The sequence below is a fragment of the Amphimedon queenslandica genome, unplaced genomic scaffold (genome assembly GCF_000090795.2).
Source record: "Amphimedon queenslandica unplaced genomic scaffold, v1.1 AMPQUscaffold_12507, whole genome shotgun sequence".
Lineage (NCBI taxonomy): Eukaryota > Metazoa > Porifera > Demospongiae > Haplosclerida > Niphatidae > Amphimedon > Amphimedon queenslandica.
In genome coordinates this window covers 12,719-22,808 of record NW_003547256.1, presented here as the reverse complement: position 1 = coordinate 22,808, position 10,090 = coordinate 12,719, and the positions used below count along the sequence as shown (strand labels likewise).

Here is a 10,090-nt window from a genome sequence, read left to right as displayed (position 1 = left end):
TCCCTCTCTCTCTCTCTCTCTCCCTCCCTCTCTCTCTCTCCCTCTCTCTCCCTCCCTCTCTCTCTCCTATTACCTCAGGGGAGGTCAAAGGCTCCACGTGACAAGATGGATGCATATCTCCAGGGCTATCACTATTAGAATTGTTCTGTGTCACGTTGTTGAAACCACAGCAGTTTAGACTGATCTGTATAGCCGACTTCTGACTGTCACTGAGTGCCGCCCAGCTGGTAGCAAGAGCTGTCTCTTGAATCTTTTTAGGAGTGACAAGAGCTGCCACCGAGACAGCAAACATGAAAAGAAGAGAAAGACCAAGTACTATCATGTACTGTATAATAACAGGGTCAAGGAGAACAGAGTAGGTGGCATACATAAATTAATGTACTTGTATTAGAACACATTATCTCCAGCTGCTATAGTGGGCTCTATTGGACCCCACGATAACCTATTGCTGCCAACAATGCCAACAAGGATATGAGGTGGTAGTACTTTAAGTACGAGTACAATTCCAGAAGGAAATGAGGGTAGTATTAATTAATTATAGAAATAAAGAGGAAGATTAAAGGTAGAGGATACAAAGAAGAGAATGACTTGATTGTGTCTGACGGCACCAATCATGCCAAATATGGCAAGTAAGACAAGAATACTGCCAGCGACAGCAGTGACTATTAATACATGAGGCTCTGACATGTATGTTAAGGTTCTAGTGGCTATAACCAGACCGATGAGGATGAGCCCCAGTGTCTGTGGAGTAAAAGAGAGTAGTAGAGAGAGAGAGAGAGAGAGAAGAAAATAATGACAACTGGAGAATAAATCTTTAAGGACTCACTATGTAAAATATGTTTAAAAAAATCAAAGACCATCTTAAACAGTTAAAGCTACAGAGTTTTCCCATTAGAGGACCTAAACAACAGAAAAGTACACAATAAAGAATGAACGACACTTGAAGTCTTAAAACCGCTCCTCCTCCTAACGGGGCGTGGCTAATAAAATTAAGTAGCCACGCCCATAATGTTTTCATTATGACAAAATTCCAAAGATTCCTTGCTTTTGCAGACAAACATAATCCTACACAGGTTTGCGGTCACAAGGCAACCAGTCCTTCTCATTGCAGTTTCTCCCAATCTACAGCTCGGGCTCTTTTTCTTCTCTTACTTCCCGCCTCGAACCAATCACAATAATGGTGGTAAGTTTGTATACACTGCATAGTAAACCAAGCCGGTACTGATATTCATAATCATACCTGCCTTTTTACGTCAACCAGTCAGTCCACTAGTGCCACCCCCACTTTGCTTTCTGCTTTTCCTTTTCTCTCTCCCTCTCTCGGTACTCTTAGCCCTAATAGTAATGGCTAACCAAAATCTAGTGAGTTTTAGATCCCTTTGACACCTTTTATGAACAGAGACAAGAGATATAGTAGTAGATTTAGTCTTCCATGTGTTCTCTTTTTTTAATTGACATTTTACACTTCTTTAGGACCGTATAACCGAAGACCAAACAGTTGGTAAGTACAATTCACATCACACTCATACCTCTAACGATTATAAGCTAATTAGATGATCAATTGGATCTGGCTACGCGAGACTAATAATCAATAAAGTAGCCATTATTTTAATAGTTCACAGTCCTTTGGTATTTTTGTCGTTAATGCGTAATTGCCTTCTTAGGCATGTATTATACTTTAGATTCATGTGGAGCTATTGTCTGTATGCAATCATTGTGTGTCCCTTAACAGCAGTGTTTATTGATAGTAGTATGGTATCATAGTTATGAGCACTAGTTATGCACACCTATTTTGACTATATATGGTCACAATGACTCCATAAGTGTGTACTATTGGTTAGTATAAGAACTGTAGTGTGTGCCTTTGTGTGTCTAATTGTCATAAATGTAATTGAGAGTTGGGGTCTCTAATATCACTTGGTTATGCTACCTGTATACACAAGATGTAATATAACATTTCCTTCTTCGTGTAATCATCTTAACTATCACTTACCTAGAATTTGTGTTTACTTGCACTCTCCTACTCTCTACCTCTCCCACCTTCCTCTCTCTCCTCTCTCTTCCCTTTCTCCCTCTACAGAGTACAGAGATGCTTTTGCTCTCTTTGACAAAAGGGGCGATAACAAGATTGACTCTGATCAGATCGGCGACGTATTGAGGGCACTAGGACTAAATCCGTCTGAAGCAGAAGTAAAAAAGATTGTTCAAGAAGTTGATCCGAAAGGTAATATTCATTACAAACAGAGACGGGAAAATTCCACGAAACATCTCAATTATTCATAATCACCTATTCATGCATATCAAACAACTTATACACACAACTTAGCATGTTATTCATTTTACAAATTATAATTATTGCTATTAATCTTATTTTTAGGTAACAAGAGGGTTACGTTTGAGGAGTTTCTCCCATGCTTCCTCTCATGCAGTCAGAAGAAGGAGCAGGGATCAATGGAGGATTTCATCGAGGGTCTTCGTGTCTTTGACAAAGATGGAAACGGTTTCATAAACTCTGCCGAACTACGCCACGTCCTTACAAGCCTTGGTAATTGAAATACTATGATAACTGATGGGATATAATATGGCTCTCTCATCCTTCTGTAGGTGAAAAGTTGACAGACGAGGAAGTGGACACATTGCTACAAGGAATAGAGGATGGGCAGGGCCAAGTAAATTATGAAGGTTAGTTAATTAACCAACTCTGGTTTATCCTAATTAATGCCCACTCTAGAATTCGTAAAGATGGTCATGTCTGGGTAAAACTGATGGCTCTATCTGTCTCTCAAGAGTGTCATTTATTATCCTCAAAGGACATTTTATGTGCATTAGGTCTCTCGTTGTCATTTATTAGCTGGTACATGCAAGACATAATATTATTTGATATTATTAAATTTGTAGCATCATAGTACACTTTGCTCAATAACAATCTTTTCATTTTAATTTGTTTTTGAAAAAAAATTGATTGCTTAATAATAAAATTAATACCTGTGGTAATGGGAGTGGTTTGTTATTTAATTTTGAAAGTAGGTGAGGCCAAATACTAGCTAATTGCTTATCATTGGATGGATCATTCCACTTTATTCAACAATGAATAATTAATTTTATGACTCTTAAACTTTATCAACTATGGGAGGAGCGTACATAAACCCTGCAGGCCTGATGCAAACCATGATAGCCTTTACAAAAAATGTCACTCTTTAGCAGAAATTTAGAAAGTAATTTTTTCCTTATTATTTTGGTTAACAATTTTTGGGGGGCATATTGCCCTTTTTTTTAACATTAATGTATTTAAACACAAAATTTGAAAAGGGCATGTGCGATGGTGCACTCGTAGTACAAGATGTGGCAAGGGTATGTATGCACTTAAGTCCTCTCGTTGCTAAATCTAATTGCTCATTTGCTCTAATATCTACAAATTGCTTAACAGCATAAAAAACTAATCTAAATGTACTAGTATTTTGATTGTTATCTAACAATCCCCTATGACAAGGTAAATGTTGAGCTAATTATTAAAGAAACCAATGTTTCAGCTGACCAAGTCCAGGGTTGATGATCTGAACTGAAATTAAAATCAAAATATTATTATTTTTTATGAAACAAAATGAGACAATGGTATAGTTATAAATAATAATAAAAACAATAATCCTACCAGTTCAGTCACATATACATACTTGAGTTTGGTGCGAGTTTAGATGGAGGGACACGAAACACAGAATTATTAAATATGAACTACAGGCAAGTTAAAACAAACCACAAACACAAACAAATTGGAAATTGTCTTACAATTTCAAGTCGAGTCATTGTATTTAAAACACCAAATCCAGTCTTACTGTAATGGTGGTCTTTCTCTTCTTCCAGCTGCTAGACTGCAGTGTGAACATAGTTCTAAAGAGGCTACTTCACCAGCTATATGGAGACAAATACCACCACTGGACTCAGTACATTCACTTTTCATCACCTTTTTAAATTGGAGAGGCACTTCTTCAGCTCCAGAGCTCCTCTGTCTCTTGCTACCTGCTGTGGAGGAGAAAGAAGACTGTAGAGACACTCCTTTAATGTCGGGCAACCCTCTAAGTATTGATGACAAAGAACTTTGATTAGCAAGCACACTTTTGAGGTAGACAACCTCTTGTTTTAGATCAGAGACGTGTCCCTCTAGACCTCTGCATCTCTCAAAGAGACTTTTGTTTTCAGCTGACAGAGACTCTACCTGCTCCTCTAGTTTACTTACATACTCTTTCTTCTTCTGTCTATTGGCGCGTGCTGCTATGGCATTTTTACGATTTCTTTCAACGGCGGCATCATTTAATTTCCGACCATCTTGAAACACACGAACCTTAGGCTCGTGCATGCTAACAGGCTTATTGTTATTTTTAGGAGAATCCTTTCTTGGGAGAGGTACAGGAGACTGAGTAGGTTTTGGTTCTGGGGGAGTCTCAAGTTCAGTACTGCACGAAAGGAGCAGATCATCAGAATTCAACAAACCATCAAAGAAATCATCATCTATCAGCGTACACGTACCTGGTGAAGTTAGTCCGGACTCGCTGCTATAGTCAGACGGAGAGTGGAAGTTTATTGATAATGTGTCCGTACCTTGAAACCCAGTCAAGAGCTCTAACTCTTCTGGCTGAGCCTCATTAGAGGAATCAGAGAGAAGTGCTCTGTTACTGCCAGTGGAGATCTGACCTAGAGTCAAAACATCCATGCTACACACGACAGGAGGATAATCAAAGAATATTTAGATATAATAAAGTAAACCCACCAAAGGACAGAGAGAAAAAGAGAAAGTCCTTCTCGCCTCTCCAAGCAAACAGTGACAAGCAGACAGGGATGTCCAATGTCGTTCTGCATACGTTGTTGTGCGCATGCGCACAAAAATACAATGACGTCATCACAGAATAGACAGTAGATTAGATTCGTTCTCGATCTTTCATACACAGGCTCCAGTCTAGAAACTTAAGCCCCTAAATTTCTAGTTTTGAGTTTGAGAGTTTTGAGCTGCAATAAAGATGGCCTCCTCATCAAAGGTGACTCCAGCTGTCGATGATAATACTCCGGGGGAAATTGGTGCCACATCTGCTTCTATAAAAGAGGAAATCAAATGGGACCCGTTTCAATCCCCTGACTGGGACCTTGAGAAGCCCACCAGTGATGCAATAGTCCGAATGAAAAGGCATTGAATATTTTAGAACTCCATACAGCATAATTTACGTTCATTTGCAGGGATTTGCATCTAGTATTTAGTGATCCATTGCCTGGAATATTCATTGCACCAGAAAGTGATGATATAACTAGAGTGAGCAAATTTTTAAAGTATTAAATCTTTTCATCTCTTTTTATTAGCTCCATGCTCTTATTACAGGTCCCTTTGACACACCTTATGAAGGAGGTTTCTTCCATTTTATGCTCCGTTTCCCACCCAGCTATCCCTTTCATCCCCCCAGGGTAAAATTCATGACGACTGGTTCCGGGACTGTTCGCTTTAATCCCAATTTATATAGGAATGGCAAGGTCTGCTTGAGCATACTGGGGTATGACAAATTAAAGTTGAGTAATTATACTTATATAACCTTGTATTAGGACATGGCCTGGCCCTCAGTGGGCTCCTGCTCAGAACCTCTCGAGTGTTTTAATGTCCATACAATCATTAATGAACGAGAAACCCTTCCACAATGAGCCAGGTTTTCACAAGGAGAGGCTAGGCTGGGAGGTGAAGAGCTACAATGATATTATTAGGCACGAGACTTTACGTGTTGCTGTCTGCGATGTTCTAGAGAGAAAGTCCTATCCAATTGAGCTAATGTAGATTTAATGTAGCTATGGTTCTCTTTTTAATGATAACTATGTTGTATAGGGAAGTAGTGAAGCTCTCTTTCATGCAATTTTACGAGTATTACTCGTCAACAATCAAGAAATATGCTCCAGAGTTAGATGACACATCAATGAATGTAAGAGTTTCATTTCTTTGTATGTTTTTATTTTTGGGTCTGCAGGATCCTTTTGGCATTAACAAAGGGACATTCAATTTTAAAAAGTTATCCCAGAGAATAGAGAAACTTCAGCTGGCTCTTTCAAGTTCATCTTTGTAGCTAATATTCTGTACATAAATTAATGTTGTTGTTCATGTATTTTTTATCTTACTAATATTTAATCGATCATTCTTCTGCATAGTAATTATAGAAGTAAAAAAGCATTATAATAGTTATATTTTTATATTATATCCAATAAATCTCTCTGATAAAAACATAGCTCCTATACTTGCTTTAGTTTACATTAACTTTTTCTTCTTTTTCTTATTCTTTGCTTTACTATTCTCTAATTGTCTCTCTAGCTCTAGTCTTCTCATTTTCTCAGCATCCTTTTCGAAATACAAGGAAAAAGGCAAAATAGGAGTTTATCAAGTGTTACCGTTACATGTAGTCTTATGAGATTTGCACTCAGGGTTTCCCACAATTTTCACAAAGCATGTTAAGTGTAGTGACAGGCACTACAGTACAGTAAAGTACATGGCATTTGGAGCAACTTGAAAAATTCATAAAAAATCCAAATTCGATCAGAATCAGTTATGTATATGCATCAGAAAAAATTATAAAAATGGAGAATTCTCTCCTAGTCATTTTTGGCAAAATTTGGCCAAAAAACCCTGTACTATATAGTACAGGGGTTTGGCCTAATTTTTGAGCAACTTTAAAAATTCATTAACAATCCAAATGTGATCGGAATCAGCTCAAATTTTCTACACAACATAAAAACATGTATATGCATCAGGTAAAAATTATAAAAATGGAGAATTCTCTCCTTATGATTTTTGTTGAAATATTCTTGGCCAAATTTTTGAGCAGCTTGAAAATCCACTGACAAGAAGCTCCTGGGTAAACCCTGATTAGACTATGTACACAATTGACCACGCCCTAACAATGATAATAAAAAATAATTACTTTTGATGGGGATGATTCTAGTGATCTCTTCTTAGGTGATACACTGGGTGTGGTGGTTGCTGAGCCGATTAAAGAAGGAGGTAATTTATTTTCCCACGTCCCTCCAGTACCAGGAAGCATTTCAGTTGTTGATGAGGTAACATCTGAAAAAAAGAAACATAATACCGATACATGGTCTTTGGCCAATTTTTGAGCAATTTTAAAAACTGATAAAAATAAAATGCAATTTTGATCAGAATCAACTTAAACTTTCTACACAGCATAAGGACATGCATGCAAAAATTTACAATAATAACTATTTTTCTGACTAAAATTTTAGCTGAATGCTTATCTATATCATGCATTCCTGCATGATATCCTGCATGCATTCCTGTGCAAACCACAGGGATGCAAATAAAACCACAGGGATACATCACACTTGTAGCATAGGCAGTGCCTTTGATACGCCCACTCACTGTTATACAACTATTCTATGATCATAGCCCAGAGCAAATAAAAATAAAAATACAATAAACACTTGTAAAATCTTACCAGTAGATGATACCCAGTTGCGACACAAAGATAAATCTCTGTACAAGTCTTGCCATGATGAATCTATACTGCTTAATGGATCAATGGAAGAGACTTGAAAATCCTACAATGATAATAATAATAATGAATTTTTTTTAAAACACATTACCTGTGTGACAATCATTTCATTAGTGAACGCTTTCTCGTCAAATGGCAATGTTTCCAAATGTTCTAATTATCCAACAAGGTACGTGTAATTTAAAATGCTACTTGATAATTACTTCTAGATATTACGGCTCCATTCTCCCTGTAGTCTCTTATTTCTTTGTCTTTCTTTTCAATAATATCAACTAATCTGTTCCGCTGCCGCAGCAACTCGACAGACATTGATAATAATGGATTGACCAATTGGTGCTTTAGCTACAAAAGAAGTTGAAAATTGCCAATTAAAAGATTTGGTAAGCTTACAACTAGAGAGGGGGTCTTGTGAAGACAAAAATTCCATTGATACTCGGGCCCAGAATCACCTTGCAGTGGCCCCGATACTGAGAGAGTTAATAAACTTTCTGTAATCTAAAATAAAAAATAATTAATATTTTTAAAAATATAATTTCAATCACTCACGTTAATTGAATATTTACACTTGATTAACGGGCCATTTAATAGCCTCTGTAATAATTGTTGTGTAATAACTGTCGGAGGTGCCTCGATATGTGAATTTAAACTCTATAAAAATTTTAAAATAACAATTTTAATAAAATAAAGCTACCTTTGATCTCTCTAACAAATTTTCTTCATCTAATATCTCCTCCCACATGAGAGAGGAGTCGGTACAAAGGATGCTGTAAGAGCTGGCTAGGAACACTCCCTTTACTAGGAGAATCTTTCCTTCTACACTGAGCTTCCTCCAAGGCTGGCATTCTAAGCTTGTGTTGGGATTTTTTCTCCAGGGAACCGCCATTTTGATCCGGATACCTTGCAGTAAATCCCGTCATTTTTTAAATACAAGCCACACCCTTCAAATGATTGCCCACGCCCACGGACACGCCTATTTTAATGGTTATTGGGAAGCAGCCGGTTGATGCTCTCATTTTCTGTCTTACTCCTCTATATTCTCGCCCTGTTTGGCTCAAATATCTCTCCAGTGACATTTGATACTTACTAAATTTGAAGCTCTAAGATCCAAACCCTCCATATTGTTGATAAAGACCACACGAGGCCTCTAAGGGCGAGTCTAAAGCCAAAGTCGAAGCTCTTCTCTCTTTATTTCAAAATCCAGCCATGAGTTCTCCTAGCCCTGATCTGGAGGAGCACAATATTGAGGATGTTATTGGTGGATACTATCTCTTCTTTCAGTCCCTGGCTGAGCTCAGGGATCTAATTGATACAACCCCAGACATTAGCTCTGCCTCCAATTCACACATACACAACCTCCTGGATCAATTAGAGGGTATGTGTCTGCCATAATGTTGTTTGTACTGCATTGTTTGTGTTTATATTTTGATTGTTGATTGATTTTGTTGTCTTGTTTTGATTAGTTATCTTCCCCTTAGTCCCCCTCCCTCTCTCTCTCTCTATCTTCCTTATTCATTTTTCTGGTTTCTGTTTTTAATTTTCTCTCCCTCTCTCTCTCTCTCTCTCTCTCTGTTACATGTACATGTATATCCTCCATCTTCCCCTTACCCTCCCTCCTTCTCTCTACATTTTTTGCACATGTACATACACACACGCACACACATCTTGTGATCTTATTTTTAGTATTATTATAGCAACAAATTTTACACAGTCCTTGTAATGTGTACACGATCAACATCAAATATCTGTATATGTACATGTATTTATTACTAATTATTATTTTTAAATAATTGTAATTTTTATTAATTAGTATGATGATGTCATTAAAGTGGTTGTTCTTTTGAGGTTTTATTTTATACATAAAACAAGGGCGGATCTAGCAATACGTGTACATGTACATGTAAAATGTAAACATCTTATTATATGTACAATGTAAGGGGGAAATCAAAGCTAGGGGGCCGGGAAGATATGATTTTCCTCGGCCCCCTTGAAACTCCCAAATTTATCTTAAACACACATGGCAGTGTATTTTAACACTTATTTTTTCATTTTTAATGTTTTACTAAGTTGAGCTACATGTACATGTACTTTTTAAATGGAACATATTTATAATCTCTCAAGTTTCATTGCCTGTTGTACCTTAATTGAATTATTTTATGTTTTCATAGTAATGATGGGTGTAATCCTACAATCTTATTTATTGGCTTGTGAAATTTGTGCACACAAAATACTTGCACATATACAGTACATGTCATTATTGTATACATGAATTACATGTATCTACTAGTACATGTACATGTACATTCTAACATTTTTCAGTAGATCAATTGTGTGGAATGATGAATGTGTTGTGGATGCCATATTGTTTTATTTTGTTTGTTTATTTATTTGTGATTATTTAAAATGATCATTGTTAACATAACATTCATAGAATGGGTAATGGAGTAGAGAGAGGGAGGGAGGGGGAGAGAGAGAGGGAGGGGGAGAGAGAGGGGGGGAGAGAGAGGGGAGGGAGAGGGAGAGAGGGAGAGAGAGAGAGAGAGAGAGAGAGAGAGAGAGAGAGAGAG

General features: G+C 37.2%; 6 protein-coding genes across 9 annotated transcripts in view; 3 read left to right on the top strand and 3 right to left on the bottom strand.

Moving 5' to 3' along the window:
* Window positions 1-46: 46 nt before the first annotated feature.
* On the bottom strand, window positions 47-1,035 carry LOC105314802 (tetraspanin-31-like; the record flags this gene model as incomplete). Its single annotated transcript, XM_011409179.2, has 3 exons — window positions 827-1,035; window positions 574-741; window positions 47-325 (listed from the first exon to the last, which is right to left on the bottom strand). Coding segments are annotated over exons 1-3 (639 nt in total), but the record flags the coding sequence as incomplete, so codon positions are not given.
* Window positions 1,036-1,048: 13 nt separating this feature from the next.
* Window positions 1,049-2,940, top strand: LOC100634494 (myosin-2 essential light chain-like). 2 transcript variants are annotated; one of them, XM_003390435.3, is made up of 6 exons: window positions 1,049-1,183; window positions 1,474-1,501; window positions 2,081-2,224; window positions 2,378-2,545; window positions 2,605-2,682; window positions 2,732-2,940. In XM_003390435.3, exons 1-6 carry the CDS (start codon window positions 1,178-1,180, stop codon window positions 2,758-2,760), a joined length of 453 nt encoding a protein of 150 aa, XP_003390483.1. In that variant the 5' UTR covers window positions 1,049-1,177; the 3' UTR covers window positions 2,761-2,940. The 2 variants fall into 2 exon arrangements, with proteins under 2 accessions (XP_003390483.1, XP_003390482.1); XM_003390434.3 differs by lacking the exon at window positions 1,049-1,183 and adding an exon at window positions 1,245-1,362.
* A 747-nt stretch (window positions 2,941-3,687) lies between these two features.
* On the bottom strand, window positions 3,688-4,870 carry LOC100634369 (CREB/ATF bZIP transcription factor-like). Of its 3 annotated transcripts, XR_002187708.1 has the most exons (5): window positions 4,763-4,851; window positions 4,594-4,706; window positions 4,127-4,547; window positions 3,959-4,070; window positions 3,688-3,906 (listed from the first exon to the last, which is right to left on the bottom strand). XR_002187708.1 is itself a non-coding variant. In XM_003390433.3 (3 exons), exons 1-3 carry the CDS (start codon window positions 4,849-4,851, stop codon window positions 3,895-3,897), a joined length of 849 nt encoding a protein of 282 aa, XP_003390481.2. In that variant the 5' UTR covers window positions 4,852-4,870; the 3' UTR covers window positions 3,688-3,894. The 3 variants fall into 3 exon arrangements, 1 of the variants encoding a protein (XP_003390481.2); XR_002187707.1 differs by having other exon boundaries at window positions 4,127-4,706; window positions 4,763-4,869; XM_003390433.3 differs by having other exon boundaries at window positions 3,959-4,706; window positions 4,763-4,870.
* A 41-nt stretch (window positions 4,871-4,911) lies between these two features.
* On the top strand, window positions 4,912-6,174 carry LOC100634708 (ubiquitin-conjugating enzyme E2 Z-like). Its single transcript, XM_003390436.3, has 6 exons — window positions 4,912-5,173; window positions 5,224-5,296; window positions 5,344-5,531; window positions 5,581-5,802; window positions 5,855-5,948; window positions 5,994-6,174. The coding sequence occupies exons 1-6, from the start codon at window positions 5,010-5,012 to the stop codon at window positions 6,087-6,089; spliced, it is 837 nt and encodes a 278-aa protein (XP_003390484.1). The 5' UTR covers window positions 4,912-5,009; the 3' UTR covers window positions 6,090-6,174.
* Window positions 6,142-8,425, bottom strand: LOC105314801 (non-homologous end-joining factor 1-like). The gene is made up of 8 exons (XM_011409178.2): window positions 8,218-8,425; window positions 8,073-8,174; window positions 7,917-8,021; window positions 7,730-7,868; window positions 7,618-7,679; window positions 7,470-7,572; window positions 6,939-7,081; window positions 6,142-6,358 (listed from the first exon to the last, which is right to left on the bottom strand). Exons 1-8 carry the CDS (start codon window positions 8,407-8,409, stop codon window positions 6,269-6,271), a joined length of 936 nt encoding a protein of 311 aa, XP_011407480.1. The 5' UTR covers window positions 8,410-8,425; the 3' UTR covers window positions 6,142-6,268.
* Window positions 8,426-8,478: 53 nt separating this feature from the next.
* The window catches only part of LOC100634243 (arf-GAP with GTPase, ANK repeat and PH domain-containing protein 3-like), a 10,469-nt gene continuing 8,857 nt past the window's right edge, over window positions 8,479-10,090 (top strand). The window contains exon 1 of the mRNA XM_020003847.1: window positions 8,479-8,898. Coding sequence (XP_019859406.1) covers window positions 8,730-8,898 — 169 coding nt within the window. The 5' untranslated portion in view covers window positions 8,479-8,729. The remainder of the gene's footprint in view (window positions 8,899-10,090) is intronic.

Bases quoted from the DNA above. Each gene is read 5' to 3' on its own strand.
- LOC105314801 (XM_011409178.2), bottom strand. From the start codon at position 8,409: ATGGCGGTTCCCTGGAGAAAAAATCCCAACACAAGCTTAGAATGCCAG. The intron at 7,869-7,916 runs GTAAGCTTACCA...CTTCTTTTGTAG, and splicing joins ACAAGACCCCCTCTCTAGTT to CTAAAGCACCAATTGGTCAA. The intron at 7,680-7,729 runs GTAATTATCAAG...TTGGATAATTAG, and splicing joins TGGAGCCGTAATATCTAGAA to AACATTTGGAAACATTGCCA.
- LOC100634369 (XM_003390433.3), bottom strand. From the start codon at position 4,851: ATGCAGAACGACATTGGACATCCCTGTCTGCTTGTCACTGTTTGCTTG. The intron at 4,707-4,762 runs GTGGGTTTACTT...TGTCGTGTGTAG, and splicing joins CTTTTTCTCTCTGTCCTTTG to CATGGATGTTTTGACTCTAG.
- LOC100634494 (XM_003390434.3), top strand. The intron at 1,502-2,080 runs GTAAGTACAATT...CTCCCTCTACAG, and splicing joins AACCGAAGACCAAACAGTTG to AGTACAGAGATGCTTTTGCT. The intron at 2,546-2,604 runs GTAATTGAAATA...ATCCTTCTGTAG, and splicing joins CCACGTCCTTACAAGCCTTG to GTGAAAAGTTGACAGACGAG.
- LOC100634708 (XM_003390436.3), top strand. From the start codon at position 5,010: ATGGCCTCCTCATCAAAGGTGACTCCAGCTGTCGATGATAATACTCCG. The intron at 5,532-5,580 runs GTATGACAAATT...ACCTTGTATTAG, and splicing joins GTCTGCTTGAGCATACTGGG to GACATGGCCTGGCCCTCAGT. The intron at 5,803-5,854 runs GTAGATTTAATG...TATGTTGTATAG, and splicing joins TCCTATCCAATTGAGCTAAT to GGAAGTAGTGAAGCTCTCTT.